Source organism: Cygnus olor, chromosome 14 (genome assembly GCF_009769625.2).
Source record: "Cygnus olor isolate bCygOlo1 chromosome 14, bCygOlo1.pri.v2, whole genome shotgun sequence".
NCBI lineage: Eukaryota > Metazoa > Chordata > Aves > Anseriformes > Anatidae > Cygnus > Cygnus olor.
Window position 1 is genome coordinate 5,769,537 of NC_049182.1, and position 23,237 is coordinate 5,792,773.

At 40.1% G+C, this 23,237-nt stretch overlaps 1 protein-coding gene across 3 annotated transcripts in view; it reads right to left on the minus strand.

Annotated features, from left to right (window-relative positions):
- The window catches only part of RNF130 (ring finger protein 130), a 48,025-nt gene that overhangs the window by 15,651 nt on the left and 9,137 nt on the right, over positions 1–23,237 (minus strand). For all 3 annotated transcript variants that reach the window (XM_040573468.1, XM_040573467.1, XM_040573465.1), the window contains 4 exons: positions 21,898–22,092; positions 9,705–9,955; positions 6,129–6,200; positions 4,638–4,720 (listed from right to left, as the gene is read on the minus strand). In XM_040573468.1, the coding sequence (XP_040429402.1) occupies positions 4,638–4,720; positions 6,129–6,200; positions 9,705–9,955; positions 21,898–22,092 (601 nt within the window). The remainder of the gene's footprint in view (positions 1–4,637; positions 4,721–6,128; positions 6,201–9,704; positions 9,956–21,897; positions 22,093–23,237) is intronic.

Below are 23,237 nucleotides of genomic sequence, written 5' to 3' on the forward strand. Positions count from 1 at the left end.
AGAAGTTCCGGGTGATAGAAAATGGTTTGAAATCTTCTGAAACACATAATGATACTATTTTTCTATGTTAGACAAATTACGGCTCTTAGTTGCTTACGTTTCCTTTTAAAATTCTGAAGTCTGTTTTTTAAAGTAGGACTAACCTGAAAAATCTAATATTTTGGCAAAGAGCAGACATCAAGACTCCACAGAAGTATGAAAACAGCTTTAATATATCGTTATCAGCTAATCAGTGCTGTAGAAGCACTCAGCTCAAGTGAAGCAGGCTACTGGTATGGATGCCAACATGCATCCACTAAATATTACAAGTTATTTTAAAGTCATTAGCAGTTTGATATAGTTCAAATGCACCACAATAGTTCAACTACTTTGGTGACCTCTTCATTCTTTGCTTTTAGTTCCTAAACATTTTTGTGCCCTCAAAAACCTTCTCCATCTTCATATTTGTGTCACTTGTTCAATAAACAAGCTTTCCAAGACCAGAAATCCGATGATGCCCTAGGTCACAGCGGCGGATGACATTCCCCTAGGAGCTGTGCATGGGGGAGCCAAGTGTGACACAGCTTTTGCTGCTTGGTGCTGGAAGAAGCCCGGCTGGCAGCCAGTCTGGGAGCACTGAAGGAGTCTCCCATGCGGGCATAACTCCAAACAGGCGACCTGCAGGTATTTTTCCACTCTGTCAGCATGCCCAAGCCTATTGGCCTCCAGCTCGTAAAAAACACCGTAACCCCAACTCTGTTGTGCAACACGGCTTCTTTGCAGCATTTCAGAGAAAAAGGGAACCAGAGAGCTCTTTCACTGGTGTAATGCCCCTGAATTAGCACATCCCATGAGGAGGAGGATTTGAAGGTTTTTACATGTTGCCCTAGGGCTCACTCCACTTACTGCCCCCAGTGCAGCAGCCCGCCCCAGGGAGCTGAACAACGCCCTGCCTGCAGAGCAGCACCTTTGGTCTTCTGGAGGTGGTCGTCCTGCTCAGCCCGGGGAGGCCAGCCCTGGTGCTCCCCACAAATACTTGGTATTGCTAGGGGGAGAGGGGCGGCCAACGCCAGCAGGTAGCAGACAAAAGGGTGTGCGTGTATGTGGAAGCACTGCAGTAAATGGAAAGGACAGCAGTAAGTGTCAATGTGCTCTGTTAAACAGCTACTTGCAGCAATACAGAATCAAAGAGATGTAATTCTGGCTTAGTCACTTCTGCCACTTACCTCCGTTTTGCCCAGTGTGGGAAACATTAAGAATTTGACTTAAAACTCATTTCTTAACGTACTCACTTAACATTCAGCCTTGCACTTTATTTTTTCTTAAATTTCAACTTCCACTGCTCTATCATCTTGCTGCACTTTGTAAAGTGTTTGCTACTCCTTTAATTCTTCCTGCATTGTGATTTTCTTCCTTCCCAGGCCATCCTTCTGCCCTTTCCAATGTCATTCTCTGTGCTTTTCTCTACCTTTGCTGTCCCCTTCCCTTATCTTTTACTATCTTTCCTTCATACTACCCCTTTCCTGATTCCTCTTTACCCAGTCATCTCCTAGATGCAGCAGTGTGATGCTGAAGTAAAAACTACTTGAATAAGAAATTGTCCACAAGGCTTTGGGATCTTTGGCTAGATTCCTTCTGACATTTGCTTACACTACTTATTTTTAACTTACATGATGACATTCACAAAAGACAACTGTTCTTCAGGCATCTAAGTCCAAGAACGAGGGCTGCCTTATCCACGTGCACAAAAAGCTAATTACGTCGATAAACTGCTTGTACTGAACATAGCTCTCTCTGAATCACATCATTCTATGAATGATTGCAAATAATAAAGTTGCATTTCTATAATTTTCATTTTAGTTTTATTTCTAAATTGGCCGTTATTTCCAACCTGCCACAAAACTTTTTTTTTTTTTAAAACAGAATTTTAGGTCTGCTCAGCAGACAGTATTTTGCCTGGTGTCTGTCTGTCCAAACCAGACTCCTCTCTATAGAGATGTGAAGTGACAGACCATACTTAACTGGAGAGAAAAATTCTGGTACCAAAGGGTAACGCTACTTTTAAATTGATGAAAGCAGCAAGGATGTCATATGTCAGTGAATCCTACTGTCTAATGATTATAGCTTTCTCAAAAGGCACAGTATGAAAGACTGCTAACCTTTCATTTGCTTCCTCTTAGTTGAGCCATTTTCTCCATGATTTTCTTGCAATTTATTTTCTCATCGGTCTTAGAGACTCTCCTGTAGATTTTTTTTTTATACTAACTTTGCATGTTATACTAAAAGGAGAGGTTGAAATGTCAGGAAGTAGAAAGTGGTTAAATCTCCAAAAGAAGACTTGAGGAGAGGCACCTCAGTAGACTGAGAAGTTTTACACACAACTGAAATTTATCTGGCTCATCTCTGCAAGAACAGGTTGCTCCTTCACCCATTCAACAAGTATAAAAGTGTCTTGTGGAAAGTATCTACCCCAATGTTCCCAACTAACCAAAATGGTTTTGCACTTAACTCAAAGCAGAACTGAAGCAGATGAAAAGGCAGATTTCAAAAAGAAAAGTAGAAAGTGAACATGAAAGTCATTATAGCACCTTTGGCAGGACTGTAGTCTGAGAGTTCAATGGCCTTATATTCTTGTGAAGAACAGAAGAGAAAAGGATCTATGGAAAGGGCTCGATTCCTCCTTTTTGTGGGTGGATTGCACTGGGGGAGGCTGTGTGGAGGCAGCAGCCAGAGGCACTCTCATACAGCTCCCCGGAGCAGCTGTGACCAGGGAGCTTCCTGGCTGCAGGACCACAGCTCACAAAAAGGGTCTAAAGGAAATGGACTTTTAGAAATAAATAAGCGATCATCCTGGTTAAATGGTCTTTGTCATACCTGCTGATACCAGCAACACATCTATTGCTTGGACAATGGTGGGTGTTTAACTAGTGCAGTTGACTTTTAGTCCCAATTTTGCCTCGTGTTTAATGGGAAAAGATGGTTGCCTGTCAGCTGAAGACTCGTCATTGGTCAAGACATCTCTGCCCTCTGGTCATTATCAGAGAGAAAGACATACAGGAGTGGGACTTGTGAACATCCGTTGCATACCCTTGAGCCTCACAGTACCACCATGAATTACAGAAGTGATGTTTTCTTGAGAGGCAGTTTATTCATCACCTTAGTTCAAAGCTGGTGTGCAATTTCCAGACGTTTCTCCTCTAATTTCTAAATCTTCCTCGTAAATCAAAGACTAGTGCAAAACCCACATATGCAAGCTTTACTTGAGATTACAATATATGACATAACTCTGAAATCCCAGCTACTGGGAGTGCATTTTAATGGGCAAGAGGACATCATCTTCAAATGAGTAAACATCACTGAAGTGTAGAACAGAAACACACACCTATCTGTATGACCAAAACCTCCCAGATTTTTTTATTTTTCCTTACACACAGATCTGACTGAGCTCTTCTACTTCCACGTATTTTAATAGGAGTTTCTAAACAAACGTTTGTAGTTTTTAGTAGCTAAACATAACAACACTGAGAATTTAAAGCAGTTCACTGTTTACCACAGTCCAAGAGGTAAAGAACAGAGAAAAGAAAGATGAATTAAACTTTGTTTCAGAATTAGCATACATACGTATTTTGATTGGTAAGATATAAAAGACTGTTTTCCTTTTATCGTAATAGGAACTCATTATACATTAGAAGAAAAATTATTCCAGCTACACAGAGCAGCCTGCAGGAGGATTTACAAGACTGATAATGAGCTGCTGTGCACTGCTGCTGTGTGACTGAAGCTTGACTCCGGCACTGTGACTTAGATGCTTCTAGTGCATCATGCATAACACTGTGTGCCAAGCACAGGCCAAATTAGTGGATCTTGGCTGCACGTATGCAACATAACATGTATTTTTTTTGTGTCTGGAGACAAGAAGAAAGCTTTGTGTTTCAGAATACAAGGGAAAGATGACCTTGGTAACACTTAAAGCTACCAAAAACTACCGATTCATTGAAACCAGTCACCAGGAGGAAAAGCACTTTAAACCATCTCTCAGAGCAAATATCCTGTAACAGCTCAAGAACAGAAACAAACTGAAAACCTGTAAATGTCAAAACAAAAAGCTGTTACATTTTAAGCACCAATGCAGAATACCCAGCAAGTAGTAATCTTCAAGCACAAGCCTAGACCACATTGCACTGGAGAGACCAGAGACAGATGATAGCAAAGCAGTTGATTGATGTCAGAGGAGGTATGAAGGATGGAAAGACTGCATTTCTGTTTCCTGCGCTGTTTTAGAAACCCACAGCCACTGTCACACAGCCAGTGTGCAGAATGCTGTAGTTGTACCTTGTTCATCATACCTCAATTTGTGTATGCCCACCATTCAGTCTTTAAATCTGCCCCTACCACTGTAGCAATCTTAATAGCTCCTCTGCTGACATGCCTGAACTGCCCATCTTTGAGACCATACTCTTGTTTAATGTCCAGTGCTCATAACTGTGTCAGCACCCGCTTTCACACCTGGTTTCAAACTGAGACTAAAATAAAATGGCTGTTATTGGGTCAGGAAATATCTAACAAATGTGTCTATAAATTGCAGTGCGTATTTAACATGAAATGAAGCAAAGGAGCATGAAGAACAGTTTCCAAACAAAGCAACTTTACTAGCTTACTTGCACGGTAAAATGCGAACAACATCGTTCTGCTTGTAACTCTCGATGCAGACAGCACAATGATCAAAGTCTGGGTCTGTTTCCTAAAATGAATAGAATGAAAATTCAAGTCAAGAGTTTAGGCTATGACAAAAGTAAGAGTAGTAGCGATTAGTACGTGAAGTGTGTTGTGCCAGAGTGGCTATTATTAAGAAGATATAAAAAGCAATGACTACGTGGTTAAATTTCAACATGACTTAAAAAAAGAAAGGTAATCTCACACATACAAAACTATCCCCTCACTTGGAGTTGGTAACTAACCATTTGAATCACAAGCTAAGGCCTAAGATGTTTATAATATTCGGTTAAATCACCAAAATATAGTAGGGATTTTCCTACAGTAATTACTTCAGCTTTGAGGTAAATTTTTTTTTCTGGGGGGCAGTATGAGCATTCTGGGATTCCCTTTTATAGCCACAACTAGGGATTTTTACTTATTTCAGATGAGTCTCATGTTTTTGTGCACTGCTTACTGGCAGAATTATCATCTTTTTATGCAGACGTGAAGATGATGACCAGTGACTGGCTCCTTTCCTTTCTCTGTTTTCCAAAAGCTATGATTATCTCACTCATTTTGTAAACCAAATGAGAATTTAAAGCTTCCACTGAAAAAGGGATGGCTTCATTTGGACATAGCTATGGCACCAGCAATATATACATATTTAAATGTTTGGGCCCGAGACACAAAACAGACCATGCCTTCTCTTCCTCAAGTTCATTCTTTCCGAAGCTAGCAAGCTACTCGCGGAACAGCAAGCCTGGAGCCGCTGCAAGGCAGCCAGCCACTACTTGGTCAGAGCCAGCCACGCTGCATGCAGAGAACCCCGATGGGCTGCTCTGAAAAAGGTTTTGTCACATGCTCTGCTCACCTGCACGCGCATCTCACTCTGTACTGCAACCTATACCTGGTTTTGAAGACAGCACCTTTTCTTTCAATATGGAAAATTACTTATTTGTGTTCCCATACCTACAGAAAAGATTCAGTGCAGGAGGCTGCCTTGAAACAAAAGTCCTCCCCACTCTGAGGTTACTTCATATTCATGTTTCATATAAGAGATTGTGCTTTATTACCTGCCTTTTAAATTCGTTTTCGTTTTACACAACTTACAAAGTGATTCTAAGCTTACAGCATTTCACATAAACAGTGCTAGCCCCATGTACTCCTACCAGCAAAAACACTCAGCCAGCTAGCACACAAAACCACTCTCAGACACAGTTGCCAGATGGAGTGCAAGAAGTACTTAAGCAAGAAAATCTCTTGAGATGTGCAGACTTCCAGCATACATCAATACTAAAAGTTACACAAAAATATTGTGCCATAAGACGAAGCAAGTCTCCAACAAGGAAGGCAAGATCATAAATCAGAAGCAAAAGGAAAAGCTGAGAAGTAAACCATTTCCCCTGACAAAAATTAAACACGATGCTCAAGTTTATCATGTGGAAGTATTATACCTTATCACCCTTCTTTACTGTCCTGGTTGTCAATTTACCGATGGCTTTCTTGGCAGCATCTCCAAGACGACGCTAATGAAGTGACAAAGAAGAAAACATGAATTAAGCCTGATAATCAAGCTTCATTACCATCATTTATGACAACTTACATGTACTAGATAGTAACATTGCAATACACTGTGGTGGTGGACAAACACATAAGAAAAAGTGTACACAGCAATGCCTGCAGTTGGAGGTTTGTCAAGAAGAAAAAAAATCCAACAGGAAAGCACTTGACATGTGTAGGCATAAACCTCACAGACTAAAAAGTCCATAAGAGTTACCCAACACATGTGTGACAAAGCTAATGACACCCAGCCCACAGGATACGAGTTGAAGCAACATGCCTTCCTGGTGATTTCCGGTATCCTCGGCTCATATTGATTTTTGTTCAGTGTGCTAGAATACACTCTGTTCTCTTAAGCTCTTTTTTTCCCCCTCCCTGAGCAGGCTGATCTTATTCTGAGACATAACAGATCCTCAGCGTAACCTAGTTTCTATCCTGCTATTACCTGAAGCAATCACTACCACAGAAAGCAAAAATTTATGGGTCACAAAATCTGAAAGAGACTTAAATAAAGCTGAAACGAACACTGGTTTAAATATTAACCTCAATCTGACTGCAAAGGTCAAGCTATTTTTGCTGTTTATGTTGTTTTTATGACCACCACCGTTGGATGGAGGAGTCATTCCTGCATTTCTAGTGCTGGTTCCTGCTGTAGTGCCCAGTTCCCAGCCAACTGGGGATGGCTGCTGGCCAGCTGGTTCACAGGATCCCAGAGCCAGGGCAGTAAGCAGCACCGAGCTCGTGTTTTCTTGTTTCATGAACTTGAGACGTCAGATTGGGTTTACATTTACTGGAAGAAAGGAAGTTCACATTTTTCATCCTTCACCTACCTTGTACTAAGTACTCCACTTTTGAGAGCCAGATTCTGAGAACGCAAAAAGAAAACACCAAACGCTCCCATCCAGCTTGGGAACAAATGGGCATTGTGTGTCCACCTCCTCCTATACACTTGAAAAATCAAGTTCTTCGTGAATTTCCCCTCATCCTGTATACTTATTTTTTCTGGATACCAGCCGAAGCTAAGAAGGCTGCTTTTACTTGACACAGACCTCAGGAGGCCACTACAACTGTATTTATTGCGTCAGGATCACTGTACCAACATTACTCTGGGATTATATACGCACACAATTTTGTGGGTTTCACAGAAGAACAGCTCTTTCATTTTACAGTTTTTAGGACATGGATTTGAAATACATACTACAGTGCTTGGAGCCCAATATACCATCAGGAACAAAGGTGGGAAAGGGAAATTTCATGCTTCCTGAAGTCAGATATCTCATCCTAGCTTCAACATGTGAGAAACTAGTTAATTTAGGCAAATCTAAATTACATATCCTCGAACGATCACATTGGCCGAGTACTTAACGTCCAGAATACACTGGAACACTGCTGGACAGGATTATCACTGCACAGCCAAGCGTGATTGTTTAAGACAGGAGCAATGCTGAGAAGGCAAAGTGAGGCATTTAACTTAAATGCCACCTACCACCTACATAATAGCAGGTAGGATATGTAGTTACACTGCATACATTTCTATTTGTGCTATATGAAGCCTTTCAGAAAGAACATAAAATCACATCTTCATGTCAAAAGCATTAATGTCAGAAAAACTCTTCCAAAATGTGTGTGGATTCTCTTATATAAAGAAATTTGCTAAACAGTAACTTTCATTTCTATTTAAGAGATTTCTCTCTCCCACTTTCTAATTTTAACAAATAATTTTATATGCTAGCTTTGGAAACAGTCAGCATTTGCAATTTTGTTAAGTTAGGGCACAGGCATACAGCATATACTTGCTTTTAAAACCCACAACCACCTTGATGGAAAAGGCTACCAGCACATGCAAAGGAGTTTCATACTTCTGGCGGAAATGTAGAAGAGTAATCATGTGAAATACCGGTATCTACTTGCACTATCTATAAAACACATCATGTTTTTGATGTACTTTTAAAAAGCGTGCCTCTAGACATAAGCTATGATCTTGTTTTTCAGTTAAAACAAGTTATTTCATCGCTAACAGTACAGCCTTCTCTCAGAGAGCTCTCAAAGCTCTTCAAAAATAAGCTGTAGCTGTCGCCACCTTCTTATTAAAGTTTAATACGCTCAGCTTTTTAAACCACATAAAATTTTCATCAAGTTTCTCCTGACCTTTGTAAAAATCTAAAGAAAGAAAAAAGGTCATAAAAGCCCTCTCCCCACGGAGCAGCTGTTTTGAAACATGGACATTTGGAAGAGGCCTAGAACCATGTAGGGGATGCAGCAGGCACAATTTAGTATTCCACAGACATTCATTCAGTAACAGTTATATTTAAACTTTTACCATCCCAGGGGACCACACTAAGTACCAGCTACAGTGTGGTCATTTAAGAATGACATCCTTAGGAAAATCTACAGAATGCCCATGGGACCTGCAGCATCAGACACTATTTCTAGAAACTGAAAAGGAAATCCTTTTTGTCACGACTGTGGCTTTGTAGGTTTGCATTTGTTTTAGGTTTGACAAAGTGCTTTAAAGACCCAAAGCGTTGCCCCGGTGAGCCCTTTTGTGTCCCCTAATATGGGACAGCGACTAGAGGTCAGCAGCTTTATAAGATATTTGACAGAGATACACAAAGACAAAGAGCACAGTGGTTTTCCTGAGGTTTACTGATCCTTCTCAATAAAAGCCAAGACACGCTATGAGACAGTGGATCATTAAGTCCACACTAGTAAAACATTTACTTCTAAAGTTTAATCCATGTTTAAGTTGATGACTTCATTTATTCAAGATATCTGAGTATGGGCACACTTAATTCAGATGTAAGTTCTTACATTAGAGGTAAAAAGGGATGTAAGAAAGGCAAACTAAGCAATATTTTGTCCAGTATATGTGACCAGGAGAATTAGACAGTACACATCAAGTATCATCTTGAATAAAGTTAAAATTAGTGCAGGTCACTAAGTGCCTCTATACCTTAGTTTTCTTACTCTAACATTCATGAATTTATAGATGTTGTATACAGGCATTCCCAAACTGAATTGCCTTACCTATTACTAAAGCTATCCTTAATAACATTAATAAAATTAACGATATTAGTTCTGTGTTCTACCACACCATACAAGCTCATTCACTATTTAACTTCCCTCTCCATCCCCAAATGTCCTTTTCAGAAGTAGTAATATGCTGCACAGTACATATTAGTCAGCCAGCATAGGTTCTCTTCCTCTTTGACTTACACTCAAAACCAAATATTTTGCTTCAGTTCTTTTCTTTCCTGTCATATAATAATAGCTTGTATTGGTGCTGCTCAGGACAGTAACAATCTGCTATATAAAATCCCTGCCAAGAAACATGCTCTGCCTCTGAACAAAGTGGTTTTGAACACTAGTTTGATGGACATTCCTAAGAAATGACTAATTCTCTATAGACTACTGTATACAGAAATATCACCTCCAGAATTTAAGAGGGGGAGAAAAAAGAGCGCCCTTACCTGATTCCTATCACGTGCACTTGTGTACCTGATCTTCTGGATGAAGTAAAATATTAACCATGCTGAAGAAATGATCATCAAAACAATGAAAGATATTGACACAAAGACTAGAGAGCCCCGACTGAAGTTTTTTGGAGGAACACGGGATCCCACTGCTATTGCCATCAGGACAGAGATGTTCTTTTCCAAATAATTCAGGATCTCCTTAACCTTTGATTCTGTAATCATGACAGCAACAATGTCTCCAGTTCCTATAAAAGGAGGAAAAATACTTAATTTTACATTTATACTTAACTTACATTTAAAATTTACATTGCATGTTACTCACAACATTTTCCATATGCAAAACTATTTGACAACTTAAAGAATTTAATCTATGCTACCTATGGCATAAGAAATATGCTACTGGGCACTCAACTCAAGGCTTACCCTTCAAACCCAGGTTTTTCAAACTAGGGCATTAACATGCAAAGTGTTTGCAGCTCCACACATCGTAACAGGTCTCCACCAGTTAGATTAAACAGTACTTCCCACGTTGTAACTACTGTGTGCAGTCTGAACTCATTTCAGAGAGCACATTTGTTCCAGATTGGAAGCTGTGATTACCTGAATAGGCAACTTGCAGAAAAAAACACATTTACAAAATGAGTGGTCTTGGTACATACAGAGCTGAGTACAAGCTGCTCTGGAGAGTTAGGCAAGTCCCCCGATGTGGTTATGGAGATTGCACGTGCCAGAAAGATTGTCAAGGACCTGCAAATCACAATTCCACCAAGGATGCAACAAAGCCAAACTTCTACCCGCACCACTTCTGACCGAAGTGAAAGCAAAGCAAATAAACCTTGCCGGAAAGTGGAGCAGAAATGAAAAAACTGACCATAAGTTTAAGTAATGATTTTATCATCCATACAAAGATGTGCTCAGTAAGGTAGCGATCAGCTTTATCATATCCATTTTGAATGCCTACCCCATCTAGTTTTTGTAGCGTCTCGTCCCTAGTCTACCTCACATCCCAAAGGGAAAATCCTTGGCACAGGGACCACGAGAATCAAACTACAAGATCAGATAAAAAAGAATGAAATCTGCAGAGCAAAGAGAGCGCCTATGCTTTAAATGCAGAATTTCCCTGTCCCCCCAAAAAGGGGATCTTTAACTCTGATGAATTCTGATCTAGGTTCAAAGATGGCAAAATTTATACTAAAATCAAAGCAACAAAGAAAAAAATAAGAAACTTTTGAGTGCCACTGTTATTCTTCCAGATCTACACCGAAACCCCTTTTTTCAAGGCCTATTTTCAAAATGTGTGCAAAGCCTGCTCATCTGTTCTCTCCATCTGTTTGCTCCAGTTCACATTCCCTAGGAGAGGAACTGTACAATGCAAGAGACTGCAGCACCCAGATTCTGGCTTTAGAGCAGACTGGAGTTGCAGAGAAATTTATGTGACAGTGAACAGAGAACATCAAATCCTCTTTTAATGCAAAGAATTTTTTCTTTTAAGTCCTTTAATCGAAATTGTCTTCTTAAGAAGTTACTGTACCCAGAAAATGAAGGAGAAGAGCCAAAAGAACATCATCTTTGAAACTGAGGGTACAATAAGACAGGTGACAGTCTCTAACAGCTAATTTTCCAAAGTGGGGACTTTAGAGTTCTGTAAGTCATTTAAATGTTACTTCATTACTCTTTTCCATTCACAAAGCTCAAAAGCTTTGAATTGGCAACCCTGCACCAACAGGATCTATACAAGCAACTTAATGACCAGCACACCAAAATTCACACAAAGCCCACTGCAGATCAGCTCTCCACGGCTTCTTCTGTTCAAGATGGTTTGTCTGCGTGAACCCAAACACGGTACAAGATTATTAATGAACTGCAAACCTCAAAACAGAATAAAATCCCACTGCCTGCTTTGTTTGAGAAGAAATCTACTTGTATTCTTGCTTGCCCAGCTGGAAAGTGTCCTTGCCCAGGCCTGCAGCACTTAGGACAGGACAAAAGGCACCTTTCCTGCAACTTAAAGATCCTGTACACAGATGCAGCACGTGCTCCTGCAACCCTCAAAGCCAGCCCACAGCCCAGATGATGCAAGATCAACCAAGAACAGAGAACTTAATCCTGATTGATATTCTCCCCAGGCTTCACTTCTGTTCCTCACATCTGGTTCTGATAGCGAAGGAAGGGCAGAGGGACTGTTTTCCCCAGAGCACGTGTTCTGCTGTACTTCCCCAGTAGGTATTTATTTGGACCACTGAGTTATGTCAGTATCAAAGTATCTGTCAGAAGCACTCGATGCAGTATTCTGACATGATTTATAAAGCTATCTGTGAAGCAAAGCTGACTCAGATCTGATGCTAGTCCAGTTCCGTCTGAATTAAAAGCTGAAGCCTCCACCTATTCCCTGCTGCCCAGGGAATGTGACAAGGCTGACAATCTGCCACACGTTTTATATAAGGCCCAGCACAAAGGGAACCTCTGGCATCTCTGCGAAGTGATTTGCATTCCAAATGACTCAACTGGGAACAGCCAAAGTGCTACTGCCGCTTCTGACCCTGCGAGAGCCAAGGAGAACTGCAGGAAAGAAAAATAAATCGTGCCTGTTTAACATACTGAAGCTCAGTGGAAACTGGGACTTGGTTCATCCATATTTCTGTCAGGGGCATCACCCTAAATAATTATAGCAAAAGCTCCCTGCTTGAGAAGGATTGGGGGCAGGAGGAGACGACGCTGACTCGTTTATTTTAAGCACCTTGAAATCCTGCATTTCTGAAACCTAAGCAGAAAAATCCCCAGGTGAATACAGAAAGACTAACTGTGTAAAAGTTAGAATATGGTCTTTATACATAATTTTATGAAAAGCAATGCTCTCCTGAGCCAAGAATAGTGTTCAAAGAAAAGAAGCTGGAATGCTCTCTAAAGCCAATGAAGTGAGCACTCATCCAGAGACAATAAACTAGGACAGACTGTAGACCTAAGATAAATATTGAATATTGACACCTGGAAATATTATAAATCATTTAATTGTTATCATCCAAGCCTAGATTGCTGTTTCTAGCTTGCAATTTTACTGTGTGCATGTTTATTAGGATAGTTACACAACTTTGTATGAAAAAGGAAGATGCAATTCATCATTAAAACTGTGCAATATTACATTGGGACAGGAGAAGAGAAGAATTAAACATCTGGGAAGACACTAACACCAAGATGGGAACAGCAGCAACAACCATAAGCTTCCTGTAGTGCTCCTGAAGAAATTGCTTTGGCTCCCTCACTAACCATACCTCCTGGCAATTCCAGGAGAGCAACTTTGGAAAGTCAATAGAAAGTCATCTCAAAAGAAAGATTACTGGTCTCATCACTAGCAAATAGTTGTTCCCCCCAGTTTTTGTGTTGATTCTTGACTACCAAACACTTCTCTGAAGCTCTGAATGCAGTCAGCTGTGGCCATGATACCAAGCTAAAGACAGGCATGGTTCAAAGAGCAGACTTCAGACACCTTCCATCTACTGTCCCTTGGAGGACACAAGCAATGGCAGCTTGACAAAATGCAACTACTAAGCAGCTGGTTTTTTTTTTTTTCCTGGGCTTATGAACAGCCCAAGCAGCTGTCCGGTCAATGCTGGGGAAGAAGGGAGGGTGACAACTCCTCCTGGGCATCTGAGCAGCTGCCAGCACCGCAGTGCTGCAACCAGCTCCTCGCAGATGGGAGGGCCAAGCCTGAAATCCCTCCTCCAGCATGGGAGGTACGGGACCACCTGTAAGAGGTACTGGACTGCTTTGATTTGATATAACAAGGTCTGCAGAGAACTGGGAATTAAGTCAGGTGCTGGTAACAAAGGTGAACGCTTTTCTAATGGCTGATATTTTCAGCTAGAGTCCTTGCGGTTTCCTTAGCCTTTGATTGCACTTGCTGATGCTTGTTGTAGCCACAGCGTGAAGCAGATAAACTGCACTCATCTCAGACTTGCAAAAGTATATTGTTCTCTTTCAATAGCAGACAATATTTAACAACCAACACTTTTCATTACTTTACTTTGAAAAAAATAAACTTAAAACAGCTTTATTGGAATCATTTTCCTGGTGGAAATTTCAGGGTACTTCCTTTAAAAAAAGCACTCAAAATCTCCACCTCCCTAATAAAGGTAAGGAATAGTGCAGGCAGCTGCTTACGGGCTGGATTCAGAGCACGATTCAGACACCAAAAAACAAATTGCAATGATGTAAGCACTGTAATACTAATCTGATTGGAAATAAAACTGCCCATCTTCACAAACCATTACAATTCCATAATTAAGCATTTCTGAACATGTATGAGACAAACATACAGGTGCCCAGGAAAGGGATCGATTCCATTACCATGCCAGATTTCTTAGAATAACATTAAGTAACAGTAAGACCACCACAAACAGCAGCTACCAGTTAGGTCTGATGGAAAATGCTTTTGCTCAAGTAATTTCGGAACTCTAATAACCCTTTTAAGTCATATTCACCAATAGCTTACAAAATAACGACATACTTGCGCTATAATAAAGACCTATTGTACTGTTGAAGCCTACTGACACACATGGAAAACACTATCACCATAGTCTAGTTTTCAGCTGTTGAGTAGGGAACATGTTAATAAACAGCTCCAAGACTCTCCCGTGAAATGACCTTGCAGAGACAGGCACAAATTCAGAAACTTATAAACAAAGGAAGAATATAACTGCCTTTTCCCCCAGGAGAAAGCCTCTTAAAAGCAGTTTACAGGTTTGAAGGAGGCTTGTTCCGTTCTATCATCAACAGAATAGGTCGGGAGAGAGAACTGTCAGAGAAAGTTGCTTCAGAAGCCCTACTTACATAGGCAAGAAGGATGATAATTGTGGAGATTAATGCAATTCTGACAACTTATTGGCCAACGGTGACAGAATCTGGGAGCCCACAAAACATCAGTGAAGAAAACAGGAAAACACAAAGGAAGTGCTGTTGTTATTTATGAAGTTCTGGGAGCGATTGGGAGTTCTGTGAAAACACCAGAAGACATCTGCACTGGAGGGAGCAGAGGGGAAGAGTGGAAGCTGCGTTAAGAACACCAAAACGCACGTGGAAAGAGTGATCATCTAACCATAAAGAACATTTCACACTGCTAGAAATAAGAGGTATGCAAAATTAACGAAAAGCAGAAACAAGGAATCCAACTACAAGTCAGAGGAAAAGAAATTCAGAAACACAGACAGGAATGACGAATAAAGTTGACACAAGGGGGTACGCTGATATTCAAAGAGACCTCTCTGCTTATTTAAGGATGATACTTCCAAGCTCAGGTGTTTATCCATGTTAGAAAACAATCTTATGATAATGAAACACCTGCACTGCCAGAGAAGGTGAGCTCAGGGAACTTTTTCCAATATAAATTCCATAGTACTTAGCAACATTGGGGAACACACAAATTCTTCAGATATTTTACAATTTTAGTCTAATACAAAATAAAAGTTCACTACAAAGAATTAAGTCTTACATTTTAAACCAGGCTTTTGTAAAAGCATACAGTGTAAAGAGGAGTCTTGGCAAATCTTCACGGCAATTAAAACAGGTCTGGCTGCACATGTTTTTATTTTGATCTAATCAGAAAGTAAGCAAGAGCACATCCAAGCTGTCAACACAAGTACAATCTCAAGGGTAAAATATGTTGTTTGAGATGTCCCAAATCAAATACTTCCGAAAACAGGGAAAAAAGCATAGTATTTGCCAATTACTTTGTCTAAGCAAGGCAAGAGCTTAATGCCAAGAATATGCATCAATTTTAAAACGAGGCTGAAGGGTGGTTTTTTTTTTTTTTTTTTTACAACTTTTTTCTTCCTGCTCCCTTCACAACATTGAAGATGTCAAATTTTTGTATGTAAACATTTACCGTAGATGCCTATTTTACGTAGTGTCAGACAGTAGAACAGATGTTACAACCCTACCATGAGAAAGTTGTACATGACAGCAGTATATACTGCTACCTGAAAGTTACAGCCATCACCTAAAAGGTTTTCATGGGACACCTCAGCTGAACACCACCAGTGGAACAGCCGGCTACCCCAAAACATTGAGTAGCTGCTTCCAGAAATTACAAGTCTCTTTGCTACACAGGCCTATGCAGAACAACCTGAAAAACAACCGCTTGAGGCCAAAACTTGAATTCTGACTGTCTGCTCAAGAGGACAAAAAAGTAGATATACAAGTTTAGTGAGGGTCAGGCTCAGATGAGCTGCAAATGAAATACAGTCAAGTTGTGCCTCTCCTTCGGTTGCAGCAAAGTGAGCTTCGGGGGATTTTACTCTGCCAGGGTAAGACAGGACACTGAACTATGTCATCTAAATATGCCTACGTGCACATCACTGTTTTGAAATGCACCGTGCATTGCCATACTGCTACCAGAAACGTGGACGTTCGGAGCTCTGCTCCTTGCAGAACAGCACACGATTAAGGCATGTGATTAGAAAACCAGGAACAGCAGGAGTAGCCTTCCAAAGATGGGTGTGACAGAATTAACTTCAAAACAAAGATTAATGCCTAATCAGATTCTTGTTGTGCTAGCCTGTAACACATTAAATAATTAAATCCATTGGTAATAAATAACAATCATCGTATAAGCAGGAACAAGCTTCCCAAATGCTCACCCTCCTTTGTTAAACAAGGAACTGCGCTTCAACACAATGCTGTTGTCATACTTCTACATCAACTTCATAATCTACTAAGTCTAAGAGCTCAAAACAGGAGAGCTAAACAGCAAGATCAGTTGAGGAAACTGTTGGGCCATGTTTAGAATTCAGCTGACACGTTATTTCATAACCCAGTTGCTCTGTTCTGACACTCGGTGAGATGTTTCTTAAGGACAAATCTGCATAAAATCAAAACAAGCAGTCATTGCTAAATCATCCCGTCCCATTCACAAGTCCAAACCACGCTGACACATGTGAGATGGTGGAGCTCTGCCACTGCATTTCCTCCAGTTTAGCAACGAGCTAAGTCTGAACGTGTCCCTGCTGCACCCAGTGCACCCCGAGTCCCCCCCCAAGAAGCAATGCAGCATTAGGATGTAGAAGAAAGGCATTACTTTGACTTTGCTACAGATCATTTCCTCTCCATCAACCTCAGATAGCACCTTTTTGCCTTCTATTTAAAGTCTGATGACACTGAGCACTATTAAAAGAATTAAGATCCTTCTGCTAAGCTACAAGATGCCCCCAGCAGACATTCTGCAGAAGATACTGCTTGCTTGAGAACTGTTTTCCTTCGCATACACTTCAGGAACAACGTCCAAAAACTGCTACCTTAGATCTGGATTTAACACCTAAACACTGATTAGTGTCACATTTTTGATTTCTAAAAAATATTACTGTAATGTAACGCATTACCGTTCATTTTTCAATTTAAGATGTGTTTGGATTTTGCTAACTAAAACTCTCTACTCTTGCATTTCGTAACATCAGCAGTTGCTGGTAGGTGGCTTCTCTTTTGCTGTTTCTGGATAGCAGTTTCCATTCCCACCAGTGCGTGTGGAACTAAGAAACCTGGGGATTCCCAATGAGAGCAGTCTGCCATGGTCTGGTATTTTCTTCCATCTAAAGACAACTTCAGTACAGACCCATCAATCTGAACAGCGTTTCCAAACAAATCCAGCAAAGCCCCCAAAGCACATGGTAACAGAAGCTTACGCAGGGACACTATAAAGTGTTTTTAGAACTTCGTTAGAAGCACATTGCGTAAATCTATGAGCAATTTTGATTCCACAGAATCCACGGATTTGGGGAATTACTCTGCTGCGGGAGCACGGTCTTTAGCTAAGAAAAAAATGTAATTACTTACAGTCACTAACAGTCCCACGGGCCTTTTCAGAGTCACAGAACTAATTATCCTTTCCGCTGGCTAAGGAAAAACGAGCCCAACTCCTGTTATTTCAGCTGTGGATGAGGTACCTAACATGCAGGAACACTGGGAAGAGGAAGTTCTGCAAAGCATTGAGCTTTGTGAAGGGTTTTCCCTGGCTTGCCTCTAAGGGACAATTGTTTCCTTAAGGCTCAGAATCCGTGCTCCAAACACACTTCTCTCCGCGTCCTGCTAAGTGTCAGACAACTCCATCTACTACTACCTGATACACTTTCCAAATGAATATACCTACAAGAAATGCAGCGAGAAACAGATTAACTATAACTCTGTTGACACTCGTTCCCAACATTTTCAGTTACCAAATATAAGCAAATTCACAACATAAAATGATCAGAGATACACCAACTATGGTTAGACTATTGAAGATTGTTTTTCTTCTTTTTAAAAGCTTCAACTTCCATGAGTCACCTTTCCTTCCTTTTCACTAATATTCCAGGGTAAGTTAATAGTAAAGAACAAAACTACAGCACACAATAAAATCAATTTTGAGCTGTGGATTAAAGCAGGTCTCAGGAATCCAGGGGAAGTTTTGCAGTGGATTTGGTATAGAGCTGAAATTCTTCAACACACTCCGGCAAAATGATCTGCAAAGCACCCTGCCATGGTTTTTGTGTATCAGTGTAGCTTACAGTTGCACCAAGAGACAGTTTGTGAGAAAAAGGCCAGCAGCACAGATTTGCAGCACGCAGTAAAGGTGCCACAGCCCAGGAGAGCAGCAACCCAGCTGCCAGCCCTGCAGCACCTTGCACCCAGACCAGGGACGAGCCATCAGATGGCAACAGCTCCCAATGGCTTCCTGCCCCTCCTGTCTCTGACCTAGTGACCTAAAACAATTCTCTTAAAACCCATTCGGTTTTGTCACACTTTGAAATGAGTACGTGTCTTGCCTCCTGTGCCAGCGGTTTGTCGATGTTTTGTTTTAAAGCAAACGCAGGGCAATGAGAAATCTTACACTTGAAAGAAAACAGTTCTTGGAAGCCAATGGTATCAGGTAGGTCTCCCACTGCACTAGAGAAGAAAAAGTCACCTTCTGTACACATCACTAAAAAAAACACTAGGAAAAATAATGGATGGCTTCTTCAGAAGTGCAACAAAGATTTATCTTGAGGTCTGCAACTTGTGCCAAAGGCTTGAAAAGATTTAGCAACGTCAGATAAATTCTCTGAACAAGGTATTGCATTAGAAGTTGTTTAAATACTTCAAGAAATTTCTTCAGCACTGATGAACCCTGCTTTTTGGAACCCAGCAACTTTATTTTGATGGTTTCTTCTGTATTCATTTATATTTTTGTTTACATTTGTTCGATAAATTCTAAATACCTCATTTTTATTTTAGAGGCTTCTTTGGTTTATATTCTTTTATATAAATCCAAATAAAAATCTAGATTTCAGTAGAGTTCAATATAAAATCTAACTGTCCTGTACTTAATAAGACCATCTCCACCACATAAAAAAATAGAAAGAACTAAAATGCTGTTTTACCTGCACTTCCTTCCTATTCCCATAATTGATTATAAAGGAGACAGCTACTAAATATTTTCTCCACCACACAGGCTTTTTACATCAGACAACATTTGTTCTGCTTTAACAGAAGTAGAAAGCAAAACCACCCATAAAACTGCCTTCCTGCCAGTGATATCATAGTCTAACATAACCTATGCTGGGAAAAGATGTCCTTCATTTAGGCTGATAGAGGACATCTGCAAGAATATGTAAAATACGTTTATTCTATATGTGCACAGAAATACATACAAGGATATGTAGAGAGAAAATTATGTTTCAAATAAGATTAGCAGAAACATACACAAAAAGTGTTTCACCAATTCCCTTAGGTCAATACCTATTTTAAAATTAACTTGAAGTTGAAGGTACAGAGACTTAGTGGAGCACCACATAAGAAAAAGCAAGTTTTGATACTAGCAATAAAAACTATTCATTTAATATGAACAGAGATAAAAGACAGACTCAAGAGTGACAGCTGTTAGGTGGTCACCAGAAGGAATTTAGATTCTGTTAAGCAGTATGTTGAGCATGGACAAATTTCCACAACATTAGAATTTTCAAATGTGTGTTAAAGCATAAAATAACTTGGAAAAAATATTAATTCCATGTGTGAGATCTGCTTACTGAGCTTTTTTTTTTTTTTTTAAATAGGGAATCACCTCCCTGCAGGTTCAAGATGAGCAACATGCATAAATCTGTGTAATGTTTTAATTACTTTTAGCACAGGCGTTGCCAAAACTGGTGACTGGAATTCATGTAAAGGTCAAGGCAGGAAAGCACACAGTTCAGAGTATGCATTATCAGCATTTGCTGTTTTCCTCTCTGATTCACCAGGCAGACAAAATAGTCCTAAGGTTGTGCAAGTAACAGTATAAAAACTATGGCGCAGATATAAAGCCTATTTCTACCTGTTTGTAGAAGGGAAATATGATGACCAGGTTCACGACTGCCTAAGACTGTTACAAAAGGGCACTGTGAAGAATGCATGTTTTAAAGAACAGAAGAACAGCACTAGTCATTGTATGAAAATAAGACAAGCTTGTTGGCTGACCTTCATTTTCATTTTATATCAATTTAATTTAACTTAACACACTTAACTTCAAGAGCTGCAGAATACACATGGTCAACTCCTCCTGACCTTCAGGAACAGAAAACACTAAAGAGAAGAGGTGTAGCACACTAGCATACCTAGTTGGCAGATGATGTCGTTGTTCTCCACCTCAAAAGCATACATATATCAGTGATAAGATTGATAAGACAGAAGAAGGAAGATTTGAGAAGGCCGTGACTGTTCCAGTACAGGTTCATGAATTGATACTGTGCTTGGAAACACAATCACGGGGTTAATGGAATGGTGGATGCCAAACCTTCACTGTGCTGAAGTTAACACCAAAGGACCAGCCTGCATCTCACGGTTACACACGCTTGCAGTTCTTACCTCTAGCAAACAGGAAGCTGTTTAAGGGAAGCCCAGCAAAACGCAGATTGCTAAACAGGCCTCCTACATGATCAGGACAGGCAGAACAAGAACCATGGAGTGGCACTCCTCTTTATTATAGCAGATAATAAATAGTATTATATTATTTTGCTAGAACATGGGGCTTTTTGCCTGCAGATTAGTTGCAGAAGTGTCTAAGGAAGGGTACCTAAGATAAAAACAGCTTCAACAGGCTTAGGATTGCTATATGCAGGTCTAAATTTCCCTGGAAAATTTCTGTGGTATACAGAATTGGGAAGGTCAGACTCCACTAAATCAGAAGCAGCCACAAGACGTTTCCATTAAGCGACGTCTAGTGAGAGGAAGGGCAGAAGCAACCATAGCACTTTAGAAGAATTCCATTCTAATTGTGACAATATGTAGAGAAATAACTAGGAAATTCCAGTTTCTAAGCAACCCCTGGTGCTTAAAGAAAGAACTGAAATGAAAACCTCTATAAAAAAAAGCTACCAGCAGTACAGCCATCAAATACAGAAACAGGCCTTTTCTGATTAAGCTAAATAATTCCAAAGTGAGAACATCTTCTAGAAAAATTAAAAGTGTAGTTAGCAGAACTGTGAAAAATCATTTTTAACCATGGATTTTTTTTTATTTTTTAAGGTTGGAGAGTCCCACCAGCTATATTCACTAGTAACAGCAAACTTGGACATGGATAACCCTATAAAGGGGAAGTCAGTAGAAACCTCAACTTTCAGCATTGCTCTAGACCAGCAATAGTCTAATTCTAGACTGCTTAACACGGGGCAATTGCTCTCTGAATTGTTGAGTACCATACAAGAATCAACAAAGATGCATCATAGAAAGAAAACCCTCTGTAAACTGTCATAAAAAAGCAAGCAAACTCAGATTCTGATATAACTTAATATTTGAAAGTCCCCACCATAAACAGCCAGTTGGAGACATGCTACTGCAAAAATTCTTCAGTTGCACATGCTTTGTAGAATGCTAGACCTGCTGTTATATTATGTTAGCTTTTCATCTCAGCCAGGTTTGAAACACCCGTAAGATCTTAGGAGTCAGCTATTTCCTCAAGCCAAAACTCCCATATTCCTTCTACAGAAGAAAATGTTCCTTATTGGATAAAGTGTACACTAAAGCTAAGTAACTTCTTTCAGAGTTATTGGCTTATTTCACTATATTGCATACATGTAAACATCATTAGAGAACAGGCTGTTTCAAATAGCATCATCTGTGTACTGCCAAAAGCACTTTAGCAATGGTTTATGTGGCAAAAGAGTGCTCAGGCAAAAGAGAATTATAGTGAAAGAGATTGCATTTTATTTACCTTGATGAGTCATCGTGACAGGTTCTTCACTGGATATATTGTTGTAAATGACCACAGCTGTAGCATTATGTGAAGCTGCTCGCAGTATTTTCTCTCTAAACGTACAGTTTCCTCGCTGTAGTAAAGCAATCCACTGCTTGGTGTTCGGTGGAACTTGGAAACGTGTTCGAGGGTCACAGCCCAGGCGATCTGCAACTGAAATTGGACACACGTTCAGACAAACGGCAATTTGTTAGAACATCCAAAAAGAAAAATAATTCAGCAAAACTTGAAGCTAGTTTTTGTTATGCGCTAGGAAGCTACTGCCCTCTGGTTAATAAAGCCTAAAGCTAATTGCATTCTTAAGGCAAAAAAGTCTTTAGAAGCTCAATCTTGCACGCTGAAAGCTGTCACTATATGCCCAAGAATTAGGCTCAGTAACACAAGCTATTTTTAACTCTAGTGCAGCTAGAACAGTGAATTTACATTTGAATCAATACCTGCCTACAGGCTGAAAAACACTAGAATATGGTTCATATGCTACAGGCATTTACAAAACAGCTCTTTATTAGTCATTCTGGGTAGGGTAACTTTTTTTTTTTGTTTTAATGCAGTCATAAACATCACTGCAGTGGAAAGTATAACTAAACAAAGGAGGCTGTGAACACGAGGGTTCAGAGCAGTTACCTGCCGTGTGCAGGCTACTGTAAAAAAGGACGACAGTAAGAGCTGATGTTGTAAAAACCCCACAGCAACATCGGCTTTTTACATACGCACATTTTGTCTACAGGGAAGTGCATTCAAATTTACGAGGAAACAAATGGTTTTGCAAACACGATGCACTCCAGTTGTTAGCTAAACAGCTATCGATGCTGCAAAGGAAAAGTAATAGAAATGGCAACTGCCAGACATATCTAATTTCAACAGTATGCAAAGCTTTTTTTTTTTTTTGTATTTTTTGATGCTGTAACATACCCTGGAGCAACCAAAACCCACACGGATCTGTGTACAAAGTGTACAAATGCAATGTGGAAGATGACTTCACAGTGCAGCAGCTGAAACTGATGAAAGATGTTTCCGTTTACACAAGTGCAGACATGCACTGCAGTCTGACACACTGGTCGCATTATTAAGGAATTTTTAGAAATTCAGAGCCAAAAGCAACTTAAAATACACATTTACCCTGTCAAATGTCATGTCATCTCTGGCTACTAAAAATGGTTGGGATAAAGGGTGGTTTTTCAAGACACTTTATCTACAACAATTTATCTACATAATAGTTCTGAAAACTGTTGCACTTCATAAGAGATTCAAATGAAGCGTCTCATAAAATTTCGTTTTAAAGAAGCGAGTTTGTCAGC